This window comes from Paramormyrops kingsleyae, chromosome 5 (assembly GCF_048594095.1).
Source record: "Paramormyrops kingsleyae isolate MSU_618 chromosome 5, PKINGS_0.4, whole genome shotgun sequence".
Lineage (NCBI taxonomy): Eukaryota > Metazoa > Chordata > Actinopteri > Osteoglossiformes > Mormyridae > Paramormyrops > Paramormyrops kingsleyae.
In genome coordinates this window covers 414,714-427,203 of record NC_132801.1, presented here as the reverse complement: position 1 = coordinate 427,203, position 12,490 = coordinate 414,714, and the positions used below count along the sequence as shown (strand labels likewise).

General features: G+C 40.6%; 1 protein-coding gene across 1 annotated transcript in view; it reads left to right on the top strand.

The window, feature by feature from the left end:
- The window catches only part of col5a3b (collagen, type V, alpha 3b), a 73,199-nt gene that overhangs the window by 56,902 nt on the left and 3,807 nt on the right, over nucleotides 1–12,490 (top strand). The window contains exons 49-65 of the mRNA XM_023795075.2: nucleotides 84–137; nucleotides 214–321; nucleotides 619–672; nucleotides 1,663–1,716; nucleotides 1,800–1,853; nucleotides 2,183–2,236; nucleotides 2,321–2,428; nucleotides 2,610–2,663; nucleotides 2,957–3,010; nucleotides 4,993–5,100; nucleotides 5,477–5,530; nucleotides 6,537–6,572; nucleotides 9,238–9,291; nucleotides 9,932–10,199; nucleotides 10,803–10,915; nucleotides 11,003–11,071; nucleotides 11,318–11,551. Of these exons, the coding sequence (XP_023650843.2) occupies nucleotides 84–137; nucleotides 214–321; nucleotides 619–672; nucleotides 1,663–1,716; nucleotides 1,800–1,853; nucleotides 2,183–2,236; nucleotides 2,321–2,428; nucleotides 2,610–2,663; nucleotides 2,957–3,010; nucleotides 4,993–5,100; nucleotides 5,477–5,530; nucleotides 6,537–6,572; nucleotides 9,238–9,291; nucleotides 9,932–10,199; nucleotides 10,803–10,915; nucleotides 11,003–11,071; nucleotides 11,318–11,551 (1,530 nt within the window). The remainder of the gene's footprint in view (nucleotides 1–83; nucleotides 138–213; nucleotides 322–618; nucleotides 673–1,662; nucleotides 1,717–1,799; nucleotides 1,854–2,182; nucleotides 2,237–2,320; nucleotides 2,429–2,609; nucleotides 2,664–2,956; nucleotides 3,011–4,992; nucleotides 5,101–5,476; nucleotides 5,531–6,536; nucleotides 6,573–9,237; nucleotides 9,292–9,931; nucleotides 10,200–10,802; nucleotides 10,916–11,002; nucleotides 11,072–11,317; nucleotides 11,552–12,490) is intronic.

The window sequence follows — 12,490 nt, the reverse complement described above, 5'->3', positions numbered from 1 at the left end:
AGTGCTGTGAGAAATCTGCAGCTTTCTGCTGATATGCAACTGAAGGGTCTGGGCCAGCGTGAGTGTGTGATTGTCCTCTGCAGGGTGAAGATGGTGAAGCTGGGAGCCCCGGGCCTGCAGGAGCACCAGGGCATGCGGTCAGTTCCTCTCCTTTCCTCTCTTTGGACCCAATCCCTCAGAGTGCACATCCTCAGCTCTGTTCCTGTCTTTCAGGGTGAGAAAGGCGAGCCTGGAGAGAAGGGTGACTCTGGAGCCTCTGGAGCAGCTGGGCCCCCAGGAGCAAAGGGCCCCCCTGGAGAGGATGGCCCTAAAGGCACCTCTGTAAGTGCATTGGGGTTAGGGCAGGGGAGTCCAATCTTATCTGCAAAGGGCCGGTGTGTATGCAGGTTTTTGGGATAACTTGTAGGTCAGCTGTAGGCTTGTAGGTCACCCAGGTGTGAGGACTCTTCAGCCAATCAGCCCTCTAATTAGTAATCTAATTAGGGAGTTGCAGTGAAAACCCGCATACACACCGGCCCTTTGTGGATAAGATTGGACACCACTGGGTTAGGGTTAGGGTCAGAGTTGGAGCTCGCCTCTCACAACTAGCCCAGGTGTGACCTGACCACCCCCCCGCAGGGCCCAATTGGTGTGACAGGAGACCCAGGACCACCAGGAGAACCGGGTGTCAATGTAAGTAGCCCAGCAATTTGTTTCATTTGTATCAATTTTCATTTCATTTGTATCAGTTTTCTTTTTTGTCAGACTTATATCTGGAAACGATTTTTATTTATCTGTGATTTAATAGCCAAAGGCAAAAGGCATTTACTGAATGTCCATTGTAGTCTGCAGGCATGTTGCTGCTTGGCACTCTTTCTTCATTCCCTTGTTCTACATTTACATTTACATTTACAGCATTTGGCAGACGCCCTTAGCCAGAGCGACTTACATAAGTGCTTTAACACTCCACAATGAATTTTTCCCGATACTAGCTCAGTAAAAACCAAGGCTATGAATACCATCGATCTAATACTCTGTTGGAAAAGTTCTCTGATCATTGTAGATAGCTTTACTCATGACAGCATGCATTAATGTACTCCTCACTAAATTATTAATGTGGTTGAAGGACACATTAGTCACGTCCTTAGCAGTTAGTCCACTGTAAGTAATGTGAGTAAAACTGCTAACATTCACATACCAAAGGGTTACTCTGCTAAAACTAATTCCTTGCTCACTCTTCTCATGCAAGTCACTTGCTTTGACAGTTGCTTTTTAAATGGTCAATCACTTGTCTGAAAGTCACTTTCTTAAATATATATCTACTGTAAGTCATATTCTAGGTACAGTTTTTCAGTGTCTCAGGAACATGCCACTTCAACAATGACATGTGACATATTACCACAGATAGTTACAAAGCACATCTGACTCGAACAATGTACAATCCAGAGCATGAAAGCTACCTCCTAGTATTAGTGAGCAAAGCCACCTGGGTGATTTATGGTCATATCAGGACCTCCTCAGGAATGAGACTGATCTCCAGGCTTCATCCTGCTTTCTTCACACCGATGAAATGAAGCTGTTTCCTGCAGTTGGGAGCCAATTCCAACCTCCAGCTGGCTCTCCATCTGTATGCATTTTGCTGTCCCCTCGCTGATATGCCTTTGTTTCATGTGGTTTTGACAGGGGGTGGATGGTGGGCCAGGACAGAAAGGAGATGCAGGGGATTCTGGCAAAGCGGTATGTGACTCCCATGAGGCAGCCATTAGCACCATTGTGTGTAGTTGTGTCTTTATGTCACTTTTTATGCCTCTCATGTCTAGGGGCCACCAGGGGCCTCTGGAGAGCCTGGACCACCAGGACCCCCAGGAAGACCTGTGAGTTATCCTCTATTTATGTCTGTATCATTTTAGTTTCTTCTGACTTCTGAAGGAAGGAGAGGGTGGCAGTTATTTCTTTAATGTTTGTGAAAACATGTGACTGTTTTAAGAATTGGTTTTAGGAGCTGCATTCTCACAAACACATGATATTTTTCTTGTTGCTGCATCCCCAACCTATGGTCAGGGTGGGTGTTTATTCTCACAGATGTGACAGTAAAACATTACAGTTCACATGTATACATGGGTGTTTCGTTATACAAGCATCTCCTTGTTTCAGACTTTCTCTCTCTCTCTCGCTCACCCTCATACTATCACTCCATCAATAGGGCCGGTTAGGGGCAGTTGGAAAAGAAGGCAAACCAGGAATGAAGGGGGCAAAGGTAAGGATGGGAGGAAAGCAAATAGTCAGGAGACTTCTTAAAATGTCAGATGTCTTTCACTGTACTACCCTTACTTTTCTCTAGGGTGCTCCAGGCCCTGAGGGACTTATTGGAAAAACTGGGCCAATGGGCCCACAAGGGCACCCTGGCAAGCCAGGTACCCAGGGACTGCGTGGGATTCCAGGCCCTGCTGTAAGTCAACCTTGGACTCATCGAGTGAATATCCAGTAGAATTACAGCAGATATTCCATAGTAGTTGGTGTTTCAGCTTTATTTTAAGACTATAAATGCTTTGAAATATCTATTCTTTTTTGAAAACACCACCTGAAATGTGTACAACACCAGAGCTAAACCATAATCTAACTACCCACAGGGAGAACAAGGTTTAAATGGACCCCCTGGACAGACTGGACCTCCAGGACCTATGGTATTTCTGTCATTCTTTCACTAGTTTGCCATCAGTCTGACGCAACTGAATGTCATCCATGATGCCAAAGAATGAACCTTTTCCAAAAGGACCTAACTGTTATGGCAATGCAGCCAGCTCTGGCAACGTAGCTGTTATTAGCCTCATGTTACCACACAGGAGTTAATCTTAGCTCACGTTTAGAATAAGACTGCTGGTATAGTAATCTCTGTGCTCTAATTCTGCCTTACTGTTTTGTGGAGTGCAGCTTTGACAACAATTTCTGATTTCCTTTACATTCTACTTACCCACAGGGTCCATTGGGATTGCCGGGTTTGAAAGGAGATCCCGGCAGAAAAGGAGACAAGGTGGGGCCTGAAAACATGCCCTCTTTATGCCTTCTCTCTTCCAATGTGAAGCAGCTGCTGTGTATCTCTGTGCATTTCTTGGCATTTTGTCCAGGGTGCACCCCTATGTAGATGATGTGTGTAAATTATGCTGGATCAGTCTCATAAAATGCACCTAGATTTACGAATTTAAATTCTTATTAAAATTACAAAATTTAGAAATGTTAAAATGTTATTCTTACTTTCACTAGGCATAATGAAAGTAGTAATATGGATGATTCAACCAGTTCTGAAGGGTAGAGGATTCTTGATAGTAATGACATCAAATTGTATCTGAATGCCAACAAACAACCACTGGTTTCAATAAAAGAACAGTTATTGAGACACAACATAGTAAACATTCAGTAACTATGGATGACTAAACATGGTGATGATAAACATACGGTACAATAGTTTGGAGAATGGGTGTGGTCATATGGATGTGAGTGTGTTTGTGAATGAAATAAGAACAACGTGAGGATTCAATTCAGTTCAAAATTTGTTTAGCACATTTTCTCAACATTACATTGTCTCAAAGCGTATTATCCATGCCCAAATCCCCCAGTGAGCAAGCCAGAGGGGACAGTGGCAAGGAAAAACTCCCTAGAAGGAAGAAACCTTAGGAGGAACCAGACTCAAAGGGGGAGCCCATTCTCCAGGTGCCAGCAGAGGAAGTAAAATGAGCAAGATGGCAAAGTTCCAATTCACACTGTCCAAATTTTAAGATTTTAGTCTCAAAGTAGGGGGCAGGCAGGTGATGGCTGGCAGGTGCTGGTGCTGCTTCTGATGGGAGGATGAACAGTGGAACAGTAATAGGGCTTGCAGGGGAGGGCACATTGTAACAAAACTATACATTTCCAACCTTAACTTTAAAAAATCTTAACCTTAACAAATACCTTATTAGCCAGCTGCAGTCAAGTGTCACAGTGCCAGCAGAAACCAAAAAATCTTCACTCTGAACTTTGTATTGTGGGTCCAGAGGTTACATGTTTTCCAGCTGGTCAGTACTGAGCAGTACAGATCAATACAATAAGTTAGGGGTGTTGATGTGGGTGGGAAAATGACTGGATGGATGTACCACAGAACTTTCCACAACTTATCCACCATCATTGCACAATTAGCTTTGGGAATATCTGCCCAATCAACCTTGCAATCTGAGTCAAATTTCAGGTACATCACTGATGGACTCCCACTTTCAAGTCACCTTACATGCCCTGAAGAATGTTTAACTTTTTGTTTTATAGCCACAGAACTGTTGTGTTACCACTAAGATGTAAATAATTGTTCCCAGTATCCTCACAAGTAATCTGATGAAAAGAAACTCCCCTCAGAAAGTGTGCTTGACTGCGGGGGTGGTGTTCTTTGAGTAATGTGCCGTGCCCTGTTATCATCACATATGTTTTAATTTCTGACGCTGAAAAACATGGTATGATCAGACTTCCCAGAATCCCCAGACTATTGTTTATTTTCAGAGGAGGTGTCTTTATTCTGGACTAATCACAGTCATTACATACACAGCTAAAGGTTAATTTGTGTCTTGTGACCTATGGATTGCAATTTATTATGTGGGCTTATTAACAATGGCTGTTATTGAGGGAATTTACACTCATCCTGAGCTCTCCACTATTTAATTGCTTGATTATTTAAAGTATTGGCTTTTGATATTTTGCATGAATGTTATTGGTTACCATATGCAAAAAGGCAAAAACAATCTGATGCAACAGATTTCAGTGTAGGAGTGAGTGAATTTTAAAGCATGTGTAAACATTGTATATGAGCTGTTTAGCTCTTTGTAAATGCTTTGCTCATTCTGTGTGCTCTTACAGGATCTACAATGTGCATCCCTTACCCTTGAACAGTCTTGTTTGGCCTCTATGGCCTTCATATCCACACTTAGGAAGTTCCCACTTCCCCTTAAACATTCTTTATTACTGAAATGATTATGTTATTCCATTGCTGCTCAGGGTCATGCTGGCTTGATTGGTCTCATTGGACCACCAGGGGAGATAGGAGAGAAGGGTGACAGAGGATTACCAGGAAACCAGGGACTCCAAGGACCCAAGGGTGATGTGGTGAGTAAATGCATACATACGCACACTCTGAAATGCAGACACAGTGACAAAACACACACATGCACATGAATACTGTTTTTTATACATACAGTCACAGACATATCCGCATTAATATTTAGTGTTTTTATACAGACACAGTAACACTTCACACAGACACATCCACTTTAATGCTGTTTTTTACAGACGCAGTGACAAAGACAGATACATCCACATTAATGTGTTTTTTACACACAGTCAAACATGACACATCCACAATAATACTCTGTTTTTTTACATGCATAGTCACACATGACACAGACACATCCACATTAATACTCTGTGTTTTTTAAACAGACAGTGACAGACACAAACACATTAATGCTTTTTGTCTTCTTAGGGTTTCGTTGGTTCTTCTGGTGCTGCTGGCCCACCTGGAGTCCCAGGCCTTTCTGTGGGTTCCTTCATATTCTGTGCAAGGCTGTTTGGCTAAAAATACTACTATTGATACTACTGTTACTGTAACTGCTGATTCTGATACTTCTGTTACTGCTACTGCTAAAGCTGCTACTGATCTACTTTTTAATTTAATGATGCTAGTTGTAATGATAAAAGTACAGTTTTTAATGGTAATTGTATAGTTATGATGCTAACAACATCCAGACTCTACAGTATTTTCCCAGGGGCCCTGCTTTGTAAAACTGCATGAGTAAAAACAATTCATGCATTTTTTTAAGGGAACATAATATGCTATTTAAAATGCACAGGTGACCATCTTGTGTTTGATGGGCGAAACAACTGCAGTTACACTATTAAGTATCAGAGGCCTCTTCTTAGAACTAAGCACACAGTATAAAATACAGTGGAAACCGCGTATAGTGATCACGTCTCTCTGGGTGAAATTGATCACTGTAAGCCAATGATCATTATAACCATTTTTTTCCTTTTTCTTTATTTCTCAGGCAGATTACCACCTAATTGACATTTGTATATTTATTTAAATGAATATAAGGTAATAGAATGGACAGCGTCGTTATTTACTGAATTTTATAGATTTTTTAAAAATATAGTACAGCTTTTTCAAATGCTTTTCAAACTACAGTACTTCATTAATTAAACTACATAAAATAAAAAAAAGAATTATAATTTTTAAAATTTCCATATGTTTTTATGCATAAAAAGACCCAAAATGAGCACTGTACTCTGACTACTTGATTACTATAAGTGAATTATTCAAACAGTATTTGTACAGGAATTTGTTCCCAGGATTTTTGATCCATATAAGTGGTTGATCACTATAAGCGGTTTCCATTGTAGTTCTTAAATATACAGCTGTATCATTTACTAAGTTTAGTATTATTCAGAAAACCTATTTTTTAGATAAAAGGTTTGGCTAAGAAAGAGAAGAATGAAATTTATGTCTGTGTCCTCATTGGAATAAGCTAATGTCTTTGTCTTAGGGAGCTGTAGGCCAGAAAGGATCCAAAGGCAGCCAGGTAAGTTTCAATCCAGAAACAGATGAAAACACATTTATCTTGTGTGGTCTTCACAACAAACATTTCTTAGGTATTGTTTTCGTGTGGTGAACTCTGTTTCAGCATAACAAAATCCACTATCACAGGCAATAGTGTTGTGTAAATAGTCCTTTGAGGAAGAAACAAGATAGGATTTCTGCTTAAACATGGTTATACATGGGCATAACGCCTCCTTGAATAAGAACTTGAAACCCCCACTGTTCTGGGGTTTGCATGTTCTTCAGGTGCTTTTTGGGTTTATTCTGGCCTCCACTGAAGCACGTCTGTGTGTGGTGGACTGGCATCCCCTCCAGGGTGTTCCCCTATCTTGTGTCTTGATTTCTAACCTGAACTGTCCCTAGCTGCCCTGTCTCTGCCAATGATAAAGTCCTTTACTCATGTAAAGGATTTGTTCTCTTGATATTTTCTGCTTCTGACGTTAAAGTCTACCCAGTTATACGTTTATGCACTCAAATTGTATTCTATTGCTGATTATGTGTTTTACCCTTAGGAATATGCCTAGTACTGGGCGATAAAACGATCTTGATTTTTTATCGATAAGAAATGAGGACGATCACGATGATACACACAGACTATAAAACTCAATCAACCAAGTTTGCTCAGTTTTAGAGAATGCACTGAGACAGACATCTCGATAGCCTATCGCCTATCAGTTTACTGAACGCCAGCACAACAGCCAATCACCGACGACGTTGTAATTTTGCCCATCCTCCCTTAAAGAAGCAATGGGTGCGTTCAACTTGGGCTTAGGTCTGTGTGCAGCTGACGCGACGTGGAGCGAGATCTGCCGGCGGCTGCAGGGGTGGAGTATAAACTGACTGCAGCCAAGTCGGACAACTTCTATTTGTTGTAGTCTGCGAGACCTGACTGCAATGGCAGCACTGCCAGAAGGGTGTAGATAAATCTATACAAATATCACCTGCATGCACATTACTTCTTTTACAATAACTAAAATAAAAAATAAACTATTGTGTATAGTGGCCCTGTGTAAAAAGATAGCTGCCAGAAAAAAGATCAAATACATGTATTTCAAGGATTCAAAGTTTTTATTGTCATGTACAGAGTACAATGCAATTCTTACTTGAATGCCTTCTTCACAGATTGGACGATTAAACAAATAAATCAGCACAACATTACAGTAACTAACAATAAATAAACCACTAACTTACATGTCGTAATAGAGCATTTATGTAATTTATTTAAACTTTATTTTACCATGTAAATGAACTGAAAACCAGTTCTCACTGCTTTACGTGATATTCGGGAGAAATTGCAGATTACGCATCAGAACTGCCTGGGATACAAACGTCATGCGTGTGACTAAACTCTTCGGTCAATAAGGGCAAAGTTGTGTCATCACAGAGCCGGTTCCAGTTTGTGCGGCAGGCTGAGACGTGCTGCATGATCAATCTCGTAAAGTCGTCTTGCTCTCACAAGGATTTTGTTCCATGTGACATGGTGACGCGTGGTGACGTTTTGCAGCGACACACAAAAAAATCTAACCATGATTTGCCATTTTTTTGAATATGTGTTTTTTGTTTGGTTTAGATACTTTTCTACCTCAGAATTTTAAAAAGTTTTTAAGAGAGCAAGAATAGAAGAAGATACTTGTTGCAGTCAGTTCTGTCCTGCTTTATTTTATGTTTGCCCTTTAAGATATTTGTAATAGTATATATACAGTTTTGCACATCGTTACATTATTATATGGTTTTGTTCATTTGACCTATGTTTCTTTGAATACTTGAAAATCAATAACCTTTTATAATTTTAAGGGAATTTTGTTTGTAAACAGTAAAATTTGTTAGAAAATAAATATTTGTTTACTAATATTGTTTATTTCAACATTAATTCTATTTGTCAGAATAGGGTTATTTTTATTATTATTTTGATTATTACATTATTACATGGAACAGCATTGTGAAACTATAATATTGATAGTTATCGATATCGGTCAATACAGGAAAAAATATCGTGATAATTTTTTTTGCCATATCACCCACTCTAAGCTCTAAAAATGCCCTTTGTCTCTTTCTTAATACTGTTTTCCTATTTCTAACAAAATTTAAATATCATACTTTCCAATATACACAAGACACTAAATATATTATGTCTAGATTTTCAAGTGTTTCTACAACAGGAGAATTAGAAGAATTGGACCTGATGGAAAATTACTCAATTATAGTGTACACCAGGGCTCTTCAAATCTGGCCCTCAATTCCAAATCCAGGACTTGTTTTCAATTCTCCCAGGTAGTTAGTGTAATAATTACTGACTCTGATTGGCCACAGAGGCTTCACACGTGGTTTACAGGTATAGGAAGACCTGGTGTACACCATAGACAGTCCACTAGGCAGCTGTCGAGACATGAAATACAGCCTCCCTCATAAAACACAGACAAACAGGAAGCTGAAGGGGTGTCCAAAGTGATGCTTTGGTATAGACATCAGGAAGCTTCTTATGTCTGAGGCACAGCTAGGCCGGAATCCTTCATAATCTAATCATTGCATGAATCCACATTAGTAATGTTTACATGTGGTTTTAGAGCGACTTCTGTCCCTGTATGGCATAAAATATGCACTCATGCATGCCTTTGTATACTCATACATGTGTTTCATTTATTTCTTAGGGCCCCATTGGTCCAAGAGGAGATACAGGCCCTGCCGGCCCCCCAGGACCACCTGTGAGTATTAACAACCGAAAGTCTTCTCAAGTATTACAGTCTAATATCACATACTTTTGCCACATAATCCCTCATTGTTAACTCCCTACCTCACATTTCTGACTCTCCTCTCTTACACTGTATCCATTCTAACCCTTGACTCTTACCTCCCTGCATCACATTTCTCACTCTCCTTTCTCTCACATTGTATCCATTCTAGCCCCTCACTCTGCCTCATATTTAACACTCTGATCCCTTTCACACTGTATCCATTCTAACCCTCAGCTCTTACCTCCCTGCGTCACATTTCTTACTCTCGTTTCTCTCACATTGTATCCATTCTAGCCCCTCACTCTTACCTTCCTGCCTCATATTTAACACTATGATCCCTTTCACACTGTATCCATTCTAACCCTCAGGTCTTACCTCCCTGTGTCACATTTCTCACTCTCCTCCCTTTCACATTGTATACATTCTAACCCTTCACTCTTACCTCCATGTCTCACATTTCTTGCTCACCCTTCTATCTCCCTCTGTATCCATTCTATTTCCTCACTGTTACCTCCCTGCCTCACATTTCTTACACTCCCATCCCTCTCACACTGTAACAGTTCTATCCGCTTTCCTGTTCCATTTGTCACGCCATCTCCTCTGTTTCCAGGGACCTTCTGCCTCAGTCCTTATGCCATTCCATGTCGAGGAGGGTCAGAGGAAAAGGAGACGACACTCAGAAGTGGATGGAGCTCATATGTACCTAGAAGAAGATGAAGAGTATTCTCCCCAGGGAGACGAAAGCATGAAGGAGGTGTTTGCTTCTATCAGCTCCATGAAGACTGAGGTGGAGATCATTAGAAAACCTCTGGGCACATACGAGAGCCCTGCCCGCACCTGCAAGGAGCTGCTGATGTGCCACCCAGGCTACAAAGACGGTGTGGAGATCATTATATGTACCACATGTAGTACAGCCGGAGAACATACACTTCATTGTTACCTTTCTCAGTGTATAGTACACATAGAGTACAGACATTTCACTGTTACCTTTATCAGTGTGTAGTACACACAGAATACAGGCACTTCACTGTTACTCTTCTCAGTGTGTATTACAGAGTACAGACACTTCACTGTATCCTTTCTCAGTGTACAGACACTGGACTGTATATTTTCTCGATGTGTAATGCACACAGAACAGATACTGCGCTGCTACCTCTTCCATTGCGTAGCACAGAGTACAGACACTTAACTGCATCTTTTTTCAGTGTGTAGTACAGACATTAAACTGCAACCTTTTTCAGTGTGTAGTACAGACATTAAACTGCAACCTTTTTCAGTGTGTAGTACAGACATTAAACTGCAACCTTTTCAGTGTGTAGTACAGACATTAAACTGCAACCTTTTTCAGTGTGCATCACAGACACCTGACTACACCCTTTCTCAGTTTGTAGTATACACATCCCCAGACTGAATTACTGCCTTTATTACTGCCCTTGTCTATGAAATTCATCTGAGTAAAAGGACTTGTCTTTTGTCATCAGGAGAGTACTGGATTGATCCCAATCAGGGCTGTCACCGGGATGCATTTAAAGTGTTCTGCAACTTTACTTCGGATGGGGAAACTTGTTTGTTCCCTGACAAGAAGAGTCACACAGTGAGTATGAAAGTAATTCTGTGTTTTTTATACGTTCCTTTCCATGGCATTCAGCAGAGGACATAAAAATCTGATTCTTTTTGTTAGGTTAAGCTGGCTGCATGGAACAAAGAGAAACCTGGAAGCTGGTACAGCCAATTCCGGAAGGGCAAAAGGGTAAAGATCATACCTGTACCCTACTCATTTAATTGAACAAATTCTGTGGGCTAGTGAAGCTCAGTGATCATTTAACTTTGATTAGATGGTAGTTGAGGTGTTGCTGGAAAAAACGAATCTTAAGATGTTTCTTGATGGTTGTGAGAGACTCTGCAGTACATATGTCTATTACAGAGATTTTCTTTCCATATATGATTTTGATGGTACAAATGAGTCCTTTGATTAAGTATTTTATGACCTTCCCAGTTCTCGTACATGGATATGGATGGGAACCCAGTCAATGTGGTCCAACTGACTTTCCTGAAGCTTCTAAGTGCCACTGCCAGGCAGACCTTCACCTATAACTGTCAGAACTCAGTTGGCTGGCTGGATAGTGTCAGTCGCAGCCATCGCAATGCGCTTCGCTTCAAGGCCATCAATGAAGAGGAGCTGTCACAGGCCAAGACACCATTCATCAGAGCTCTGCATGACGGGTGCCAGGTGAGAGTGATGGTGCTCAAAGCACAGCAGCACATGCATAGAAACAGATTTGTGCTGATATTATCAAACAAAACCATTTAAATATCAAATTTTGGCATTTATAGTTTTTTGATTGCATTTACAGATATGAAAAATGGTCCGCACAATGTCAAAATAGCAGGTTTTTATTACATTGTAGGGGACATTTGGTCTCCACAATGTAATATAAACCTGATTACATACACCCATGCATATGTCTGTGTGTGTTTATCTATATAAAGTCAGGTACAATCAAGTGAAAAAGAAAAGTACAGCCTTTTTTTACCTATCAGGGCAAATTTTAAAAATCGTCTGGTCCTTAACAGGTCTTAAAAATAGCAAAATACAACCTCAGATCAACAACAAAACACCATGTCATAATTTATTTAACAAAACCTAAGCCAAAATGCAGAAGCAGTGTGTGATAAAATAAGTACAGCCTTACTGCTTCCATAGGAATTAAGAGGGTGAGTAACAGCCAGGTGCTGCTAATCAAGAGCACTTGATTAATTGATCATCAGCAAGTGTGACCACCTCTATAAAAGCAGAAGTTTTGGCAGTTTGTTTGTCTGCACCACTCAGGTGTGGCAAGGAGGAACGACATCAGCCATGATCTTAGAGGAAAAAACAATCTGGGAAGGGCAATAAGACCATTAGCAATCAGCATATTAAATATTAAAGTTCATGATGGTACACTTAGAAAAAGACTGAACAGGCATAGCTTGTTTGGAAGGGTTGCCAGGAGAAAGCCTCTTCTCTCTAAAAGAAACATGGCAGCACAGCTTAGGTTTGCAAAGTTCCACTGAGAATGCTGGAACAATGTCCTTTGGACAGGCAAGACCAAAGTGGAGATATCTGCCCATAAGGCACAGTGCCAGCTTTGGCAAAAACCAAACGCAGCATATCAACATAAACACCTCA